The sequence below is a fragment of the Centruroides sculpturatus genome, unplaced genomic scaffold, assembly GCF_000671375.1.
Source record: "Centruroides sculpturatus isolate CEXI.00-Female unplaced genomic scaffold, Cexi_2.0 scaffold199, whole genome shotgun sequence".
Lineage (NCBI taxonomy): Eukaryota > Metazoa > Arthropoda > Arachnida > Scorpiones > Buthidae > Centruroides > Centruroides sculpturatus.
Genome location: NW_019384516.1, coordinates 638183 through 649243, shown reverse-complemented (window position 1 = coordinate 649243; position 11061 = coordinate 638183). Strand labels below are relative to the sequence as shown.

At 27.5% G+C, this 11061-nt stretch overlaps 1 protein-coding gene across 1 annotated transcript in view; it reads right to left on the bottom strand.

The window, feature by feature from the left end:
• The window catches only part of LOC111622581 (transforming growth factor-beta receptor-associated protein 1-like), a 55143-nt gene that overhangs the window by 26818 nt on the left and 17264 nt on the right, over window positions 1-11061 (bottom strand). The window contains exons 4-8 of the mRNA XM_023364996.1: window positions 9876-9974; window positions 8522-8608; window positions 6433-6534; window positions 3197-3331; window positions 1722-1882 (exon numbers count right to left, since the gene is read on the bottom strand). Coding sequence (XP_023220764.1) covers window positions 1722-1882; window positions 3197-3331; window positions 6433-6534; window positions 8522-8608; window positions 9876-9974 — 584 coding nt within the window. The remainder of the gene's footprint in view (window positions 1-1721; window positions 1883-3196; window positions 3332-6432; window positions 6535-8521; window positions 8609-9875; window positions 9975-11061) is intronic.

The window sequence follows — 11061 nt, the reverse complement described above, 5'->3', positions numbered from 1 at the left end:
AATTGTAATTGTCTAATTAGTCTAGGTCTGACCAGCCTTGTTTTTAGAAAAAAATTTGAACACAGCTTGAATAAATTTATAATACAGTTAAAATGGCAAACAGTATTTTAACACAATTTAAAAAATTTAGAAGAAACTGAGTCTTCTCTAATGCTGTTATGTCCAATCACCAGGAACAAAACAGTCTTCCTTTGCTAAGACAAGCTTTTATTAGTGGCTATGCCACTGAAATATAATGTGAAACAGTTAAGCCTCCAATAAAAGGTTGTCTCCGTGAAGAAAGACTGTTTTGTTCCTGGTAATTGGACATGATGGAACTAGAGAAGACTTAGTTTCCTCTACATTTTTAAAATCTATAATATAAAAAATAATGGCCAGATTGAAGAAATCAATGCCAAATCACTAGAATATTGCTTGAATTGGGAACATCGTTTTACATGTTGCCTCTCTGTAACTACATAGCATCCCTACAAAGTTGGTACCCTCAAAATCAACAATAACTACATGTCATGTGGCCATCAATGACAAATTATGGAGAGGACAATCATGAATTAGTTTCATGATTGTCCTCTCCTCACATGTCTATTGCCATGTTCAAATGCTCATCATGAAAAATGACATAAAATATATATCAAAACAAAAAAAAAATTAGATTATTGGTTTGTGAAATGTACCATTCTGATACAATTGTGCAGGTGCTGCAACTGATAATTTCAGTCCTTTTGAGTGGGTAACTAAGAACGCTGTTTCATAACATTTTGAAGCAGTGTTCTTAGTTAAGTACTTTGAACTCATTTTGAAAAATCCATTTCAAACAATTCAGATACTAATTAAATTGGTACTGTGCAATAGAGTACATTTTAAAGATTCCAATCATATTAAACAGACAGTGCTTTGATAATTTTTCTCAAAGTTTTGCCATACACACTTCTGTGGAATGGATTGTAAATGCTGTCAATTCTTTGATCATTCAAAGTAGGATCCAATTGTGCACGCTATTCTTTCAGGCATAATTTGATGTTCTTTTCAATTTTACATCTCTCTTCCTTGCAAAAGTATTTGTCTTTCTGCCTTTGTTTCATGTCCAATATTGGCATTTCACTTTTTTATAGCTTTTAACCTAATTTTTTTTTTTATTATCTGTTTCCTGAATCTTCAGATGCATTTTTACATCATCTCATTATCAAAAATAAATGTTTCTGACAATGGTATTTTATTTTTAGGCCTATCTGCCTTACCGCATGCTTCACAATTATCATTGTGACAGAAAATAACCAGCTATGTATGTGATCACATGCAGTACAATCTTTCAATTTGAGATTTGTGAAAAATTTTGAGATTGAGATTTAAACGGTATAAATCAATGATAAAGTCATACTTTAATAATATCTCTATTATAAATCAATGATAGATAGGACTATATTTTATAATATATAGTTGTATCTTTTATATGCAGTTTAGGAATGACAGCTGCATTGTTTGTAGCTAAACTGACTATATAATAAAATGTTTAACTTTTTTTTTGAGACATTAGAATTTTTCTAAGAAATTTAGGTAAAATTTCAAATGTATAGCATCTTTGAATTGGGTAAATAATTCCAGACATACAGCCACAAACTTTGAATTTTATAGCTTCTGTGCAATATTTATTTATTTGATTAATACCATAATGTTCATTAATTTATTTTAAAAATTTATTAATTATTATTTAAAATTTTTACCTAAACACAGTTAGGAACTCATTACTTAGAACAAGAAGATAAGGATGAGCATAGGCAACGGCTACAATTTCGGCATCCCACCGAATTGGTGGACGTTCCGACGTACCTTCAGTTGTCACAAACACACCTAAGGCACTTGGACTACCTATAAGAAATTCTTTCTGAAAAAAATTGAATATTGAAATATATTAATAATGCTTAAATTAATTTTTCTAACATTGTAAAACATTATTGAAAATTCAATTTATAAAAAGTTAAACCCACATTACTGTCAAGCTTCAATATTGCATCTTCCTAAGCAGAATTACTTTTTAAAGAGTCATAAAATACTTGCCAACCCATCTTCTCCAATAAATATTAAACAGAGATCCTTCAGGGTCTGTAAATTACTAAATGGATGATTCTGCATTGTAAACAACACTTACCACTGAATCAGTTAACTTCTAAATTCTCAAATTTGCATGCAGATCTCAATATAATTTTGATTGTCCAAACTACTTCAGTTTAACACTACACTTAATGAAGTGTAGTGGTAAACTGAAGTACTTTGGTCAATTTCGGAGGCAAATGAATGGAGATATTAAATCAAAGTTTGATTGTACAAGGCAGTTCTCAATTTTCAGATAATTTGCACTTTTGTACATAATATTTTGAATTCCTAAATTGATTTTCATATGACAAATTTTGTCTTTTATACATCAATGAGCCAAAAAAATTTTTGAACCATTTTATGATGCCAGTTTTGGTTTAGGTAACATTGCGATCATAAACCACATCTACAAACCTCAAGTACATACGTAATAAGCCAACTACTGGATTATATTGGACTATTATATCGCAATTATTTTAAATTAATTACTAAATAATTTATCATTAGAGGGAGGCGTTAGGCGCCATCTCTGGGTAGCATAACTGACAACGCTTCCGCACAATAAGCAGCAGTTGTGGGTTTGAGTTCCACTCCAGATTGATTCTTTTCTTCCAGAACTTTCTAAATTATTTAGTTTAATTTTAATTATTCAACCTAATGGCTTCCTCTAGTGACAAATTATTTAGTAATAAATTTAAAATCACGATATAATTGCCTGATATAATCTGGTAATAGTTGGCATATAACATCAAAATCATTTGTAAAAATTAATTTTTTTGTCTGTTTTATGCTTAATCTATGGTTTTAATGTTTTTAAATTATATTTTAAGCATCATAAGCCAGTGCTTATGATGCTTAAAATATGATTTAAAGTAGAAGTTTAATTTTTCTTTTTTATATAAATATTTATATATAATGTTTCTTTTTAGTTCTGTGGAAATGGAACTTACTTTATAGCACACAACTCTATCATTTAACCTTTAATCTTTAAAGTTTTATGCACATTTTTAGAAATGTATTACATCCAAAGGTTAGAGACCATCTATATATCTTTAGTAGTAAATTTACTTTATAAGATAATTTATTAAATTAATATAATTATCACCTTTGTTATCCTTTTTACAATTGGATTAAAGTTTCCTGTTTCATAAGGGAGAAGATCTTGAATATAACATGTTTCCATATTCACAACAATATATTTTGTTAATAAGGCAACACATGCAAAATTTCCATCCATTTCCTATCAGAAAAAAATATAATCAGATTATAATCAACGAAATAATTTGCAAAAAGGAAAGCTCAAATTTCTAATAAGCCAAATTACGCCATATTTTTTGGAGTTATTTTATGACTAAAATAGCATTTTAATTATTGCCCAAAAAATCTAATATAATTTGGCATAAAGCAATTATTATGTTATATATCAATAACAATTATTAAAGTAATAATCTTAAAAATTTTTATTACATAAAAGTAGTTAGATGAATTTTGATGAAACTTTAATGTATTAGGAAAGATAATAAATACAGGTAATGACTAACAATGGTAATAAATATTTTTATATTAATGGGCATTTATCATACTTAACCATTGAGATGGAACATCATGAAGTTAAACTGACTAAATCCATTCAGCTTACTTGATGATCAACCTGTGGGTTGATCTTGACCCATAGAGATCAATAAGGCATTTTCAGAGGTCAAAAGCAAACAATTAAAAATGATTAGTATGATGAGTTACATATAGAGAACTTGCATGAAAGTCATCTCATGTGACCAAATTGTCATTGCTCCACCTCATGCACCTTAGTTGTGCCGTGCTGTTCGTGTATATAGTTTGGCTTGGGTCTGAATGCTTATCATGTGTAGAAGTTAGCAAAACATACATTCTACTTTCCTGGCTCTGTTATATATATCAGAGGAAAACTATGGTAACATTTTTATATTCTTAGACTCAAGACACTAAAACATCGAGAAATGAACAAACAAAAAAAAAAAATTGCGATTTTATCTGTGCGCGTGCGTGTCTAGAGTGGACACAATTTTGTTCACCCAATTTGAAGCTTAATAATTCCTGTGACTTTTGTCAAAAATTTCCAAAATTTTGCAGAGAGGTTTGTATACTAAAAGCATTAATGATATTAAATTTTGGTAGTTAAAGGTTGGAGATCATGGATCATATCTTGAATACGACTGGACTTAAGATTTTCCTTGTTATTAACATTTACAATTTTTTTATAAACTTCATCTCTAATCTCAAAATTAAGTCTTTTGCCATTTTATAACAACTAAAAACAAACACTTTTTATAACAAAATCTCATAAATAACAGTGCCCCCCACACAATTTATTTATGTTTAATAACATAAAATTTAATTTTTAATTAAGATCTCATAACAGCTGGGAATGTTACACAGCTCATTAATTTTGTTATTTAGAAGCAATTTTACATATATTTTTGTTTGAAAGAGAAATGTACAATGTAAAAATTCATTATATGGAGAAAATTTGCAGAAGTTTGTAATATAGAAGTTTGATTGTATTCAATAAAGTCTATTTAAACATTTTTAGGTAAGTGTTATTAAATTAATTTTTAACCTTAGGTAAGTAAGTAATCATTCATAAAAATGACAAACAAAATACAGCTGTATCTTGGTATTCAAACTATTTTCAATTCAAACAATTCGATATTCAATCAGAAATTCTGGAGAAAAATTGCTCAATACTTGACTGAAAAAACAAGGTCCCCCTAGAACAAATTTTCGATTAACAACATATTTTTATCACCAAACGATCGCCTAATTATCGGGCTATAATATGGCTATTTTAAATGATTGGAACTAAGTAATTTGACAATTAGAGGTAGGCGTTAGGCGCCATCTCTTAATTAAATTAATAATTAAATAAATAATAATTAAATAAATAAATTTAGAACATTCTGGAATAAAAGNCTTGTTTGGTTTATACGGTGAGCACAGTTCACTTGACACTCCACTCCTTTTATGCTCCATAATATTATCAGTTTCTGTTTTAAATAATAAGTTCAGAAAAGCACTTACAAAAGTTCAGAGAACAGAAATCAACTAGTGCACAAAAAATTATTTAAATGCAAGGCCCAGATGAAATTTGAAATCTGGTATTAAAATGTTAATGAATATCCAATGGGACAGTTAAACTCTCATCTTTTGTAAATAAAAACCGACACAAAACTACCCGCACGACAGTCTCGCGAAGACTATAAAACATTATTGGTCAGAAAGGTAAACAAAAATCTGGAATTACAAGGGAGAGTTTCAAAATATGGAGGAGTACTATCCGATCAGTATTGGGATGAGCATCTATGTCTCCAGAGCTCCAAAAAGTTTCAAATTGTCACCTGGAGACAAGGGAAGACAAATCGGTATTCACTATTTTATATCACTTCTTTTTCTGTACATTCTGTGAAGTGTTCATTGTCCTAACAAAATCTTTCGCAAAAGTGTTCGTTATCCAAACTGTTTGTTAAACAATCACCCACTGTAAAAGAAAATGCCCTCGTTTAAAATTAATATTATGCATAATACAGTACTTTTAATTGTGATTTTTGGTTAATTATTGATTGCTTTAATAAAAATATTTCTCTTAGTAATGAAAAAGAATAGTATACTTTTGTTACCTTTGAAACCTAACTCTATGTTTTGCATTAATCCTTTGTTTCGTATAGCACAGATTTGCATAACCCTGCCCTTCTTTTGCAATGTAAATACCATATTATACAAGTGATACCAGTATTTGCTATTTTATATAAAAAGTAAGAAAATTCATCATTCCTTTCAATCACAATTTTTTAACTTTACAAATTCCCATTACAGTCAATATAGTCTGGATATATTTTTGCTCATCTATAATATTTACTGTATTAACATGTATTTTCAATAATTTTCAAAATATACTGTATATTTTGAAACTTATCATAAGCCAACAATTGCCATATTGAATTTGACTACTTTACTGCTACTATTAATGAAATTTGAAGTAATCTGATACTACAGGTAGGTGTAAGGCATCATCTTTTATTAATTATTACAGAATTTCATTATTAATAGTAATGGTAAAATAATCTGATTCAATATGGCAGTCATTTGGTTGATAATTAAACATTGGACTTTGAGATGTATATATATGTAATCAAAATTATCTTCTTTAAATACAAGTGCACACACAAATCTATGACATTTAATCATTGATAATATATAAAAATATATTTAATACTTATAGTTTAATTTACTGAGAAAAATTAAAATATTTCTAGTTTTAATATTTTATCATAACATTTAAAAAATTTAAAAATTAAATTAATTTACCATTGTAACAGTTAAATCAGGCAAATTTACATCTTTAATATGAATTATCTTATCGTCAGTTATATGATATAATTGAATTTGTTTCTTTCTTGCTAAACAAACCTAAAAAAAAAAAAAATTGTGGTTAATTCAGTAAAATACAAAAACAAATTTAATTTATTATAAATAAACATAAAAATTTTAAAAATAACTATAAGTACAATAGCCCCTTATCTGTGGTTTTGCTTTCCACAGTTTCTGTTACCCACAGTCAACCGCAATCTCAAAAATATTGAAAGGAAAATTCCAAAAACAATAATTTTGAAGTTTTAATTTGCATGCCATTTTCAAATAAACAATGAAATCTGAAACTGTCCCACTCTGTCCCAGGCAGTAGTGCATACAGGATGAATTTACTGTATATGCTACCCACCTACTAGTCGTGTAGTAGCCATTTTGGTTATTGGATCAATCATCACAGTATCATGATGCTTGTGTTAAAGTAACCCTTAGTTAATTTGATAATGACTCCAAAGAGCAAGAATACTGCTGCTAGTAATTCAGATATGCCGAAGAAAAGCTGTAAAGTGTTTCTTTTATGTGAAAAGGTAAAAATTCTTAACTTAATACGGAAAAAAATCCCACATATTGAGATTTGATGTGTTGTATTACTGTTATATTGTTGCAACTATTCAATAGCATATGTATTTAATAAATTATTTATTAATTTATATTATAATTATTAATTTAGATAAGAGATGGCACCTAATGTCTACTTCTAGTAGCAAATTTCTCAGTATTATTAAAAATCAGCAAATTTATAGCCTTAATATTTAAGGCAATCGTTAGGCTATGTATACATAGGCTTCAAAACAATCTGCAATTTCAGACATCCACAATCCACAGAGGGTACTGAAACCTAACCCCTGCAGATAATAGGGCTATTGAACACAAATTTCCATATTAATGGTAGAAAAAATTAAAGTTTTCTATAATTTCATTGTATAAATATATTTAAAAAAAAACAAAATTTTATCTTTTAAATCTAAGAACCAATTTTATATTTATTTTGTTTAATTATACATTATGCACTGATGAAACCTCCTTGTTTAGTTTTTTCTTCCTTTTTCTATATTTTCAAGAATAAATTTTTATGATCTTCCCATATTAGTTTTCACTTGCTGTCATTACTTGTACTGTACAATGTAATGACAGCATTTAAAAAATATTATTTATGTTAACTTTAATTTACATTAACACAAAAACTTCCTTAATGAAAAGTTATTTTATTAAAAAATCAAAAATCAACTAAAGAATAAAATAAATGGCACAAATAAAAATTGAAAAATTTCTCTATTTTTAGAATCTTGAGAAAATCAGCAAATATTCTGTAAAATTAAATTATTTGAGTTACTGTTTCAGGAATATTAGTTTTTCTGCAAGTACGAAGAATAATTTATTCTTTTACAAATATATATTAAAACATTGTTTAATTATGTCCAAAAAATTAAAGTATAGAAGATTTGACATAATAAAAATAAATATAAAAATTACAGAAGTGAAGCTTTTGTTTTATATTGTGCAAAATCTCATATTCTCAAACTTTGCATAACAAAATACCATATTTACTCGCATATAAGACGAGGTTTTCACTCATTTTTTACTGCTTCCGAAACCTAGGTTGTCCTATACGTGTGAGTGAAGGATTCTTTGCATTTTTGCAATAATTTCTGTGAACTGTGTATAGTTCATTCAGTCATTATAGGTCTACAGTCTATTTATTGTAAGTTGGCATCTACTGTAAACAAATTAACACACACCCTTTTTGTTTACTGGTTTAATCCTACGTCCATCAACTAAAAACCATGTTGCATCTCCACAGAAATTAGTTCTTCGTTATTTATAAAATCATTAATGAAATACAGGTCACACCTCATCCTATACATAAGATTGTCTTATACATGAGTAAATACGGTATAATTTTAAGTAAAAAAACGACAAATGCTGATTTGGCAGTTCTTAATTAATTAATTTATATATTTTTGTACAAAGAATATAAATGCTTTTGTTATAGAAATTTTAAGCAGAAATTTAACTAATTAATTCTTACCTCTACACTGAATGGATTATTTTCTGTTGGATTTTCATTTAGACAGAATGATGTTATACCCTTTAATTTTGACATGGAAGGAATTGTCTATATAAATAATAATGTAATTAACACATTTATATAAATATATTTTATATATTTATCTTACATTATTATCATTTTATAGATTATATAAAATGATTTCTATAATTCCAAGAAAACAACTGTTACAGCTAGAAAATGGTTTGGAAATTCTTTTCTTAGACATTTTCAAATTGGTGCTGATTCAACTTTGGGAAATATTGGCATAGCCAGAACAAAATAGAAAGTTTTTAATTTTAAAACTGGTTCATAGNCAACAAGTTACTTAACTTTCCTGGCAATGTTTAAAACTGTGTGTGGCATCATCTGTTATGATATTTCATTTAAAAACACTTTATATTTTTAATTATTATGAAATAATAAAAAGCTTAATCATGAGGGTAGGGATGTTTTATAAAAAGTTTAAATGCTAATAACGAGTAAAATTGAGGTTTGATGCAGAGATAAATTAAAAATGATTTGTTTCCTAGAGATAGAAATCAAGTATATAAAACAGATCTAACTCAAGTAATTTTATTACATCAAATATATGATAAATATTGTAGATATTGTTTTCAGTTTAACACTTTAGTTGACAATTGACAAGATTTTGCTTGTGTGACCTTCATTACAATATTCCAATGACATGATTTTTGCATCATTCAGGCATGACACTGGAAGTTTTTGGTAAATTGTGCATGTTATTTTTTGGGCATTATTTATTACAATCTGGAATTATAAGAAACATTTTAGAGATTATATTTTAATACTGTACTTGGTTTCTTACTTTTACTGACACTAATGTTTTTGGTCTTATTGAAAGACCTTCTTTGGATGCTTGTTATAAATTATAACAAAACGAAAAAATAAAACAGTGTAAATTAAAATACATACAAAATATTACAAAATTTTAAATATTAAAGTTTACAGAATGTCTGGAAGGAATTTATATTCAAAATATTGAGCAACTTAAACATAAAAAAAATTTAAATAAAATAAAAGATAAAAATTTAATTATAATAGTTTTTACTTTTAATGTACTTTGTATGTGGATCTCCCATTGTAGATATAGATCTGTGTCTTGAGAATTAATGCATTCACAATAAAGGCAGCTTTACAGATTTCTAATAGTTCTATATTTCTTGAGTCACCACAATTTTACAGATAGGACTTATTAGTCAATAAAAATCCAGTTATTGATAAGAAGTTACAGCTTAATAATTTTAATATGTACCTATTACATGTTTGTTTACTGACAGTTACAAAGTTTAAAATAAATCTACTACATACTTACTTCCAAGTCGACCATATTAAGAACCATAAAATTTCCATCACAGAGTGCAAATATCCTATTTAAGGCAGAGACTGCTTTCAATTGTAAAACTGGTTTTTTCTAGTTAAACAAAAATTAAAATTATTTAATCAGAATGGTTATATAAAATATTTAATTCATTTCACATATTTATATTATAAATATATTAAAATTAAATTTAAGTTTGATTTTATTTTTAATTTTAGTTTCAGTTTCAGTTTTGGTGTAAAGGCCAATTTTAATTATTTTATTACTTTTAAATTTAATTATTACTTTTAGTTTTAATTAACTGACTACCTAGTATTAATAAATATTAAATATTAATACAGTAAGACCCCGCTTAGTGTGGAGATGTGTTACTAGACAACAAAGCGCTAAACAAAACAGCGTTAAACAAGGTCATTTTAACATAGAGTAAATAGGGAAAGGAGAACACATGACCAAAAATAAACAGATTTTACTTTAATTTTAAGTTATCTTTATATTAATTTGCATATTAACATATGTTAAATAACACACAAAAATATGCACACAGAAATGTAAAGTTTATTTTTTGTAATGAAGGTCCTGGTTTTTCTGAAATTCTTGTTTTTTTGTGATAAAGTTGTGTAGTTTCATTTGTTGCTTTTTTTTTCTTTCTTTATGCAAATGTTGTTAGCAGAAGATCACATCCAAAACACCTCATTTTGCTTTTGTACTCCTTTTAAAATCTGGATCATTCGCTACAATTTGATCAATGATTTCGGTTATTGTTACCAAACTTTTACTAAGGAAATCTATAGAGAAATTCTTTGGTTTTTCATTTTCAGAATCTCTATTTTCTAGTTCTACACGAATTCCTTGTTCTGCCAGTTCTTGAAGGTCATCGTTGGTAAGGGTCTCACCAGAAACCTGCAGTAACTCCTCAATATCCTTCTTGTCTACATCTCCTAGTCCTGCTGTATCGATTAGGTTGACAATTTGGTCAACCTAACAATACAACAATAGGCTCTTCTAGTTGAGAATTCTTAGATACCTTCAGCTATAACTTCTTCCACATTCTGTTCATGCATTTATCAGTTAATTCTTGCCAAGAGAAGTCGATACTGCATACAGCATCTACGATGTTATATTTTTATCCAAAATTGTACCAAACAAACATAGATCTAAGAAAAGTACAGCAATACAA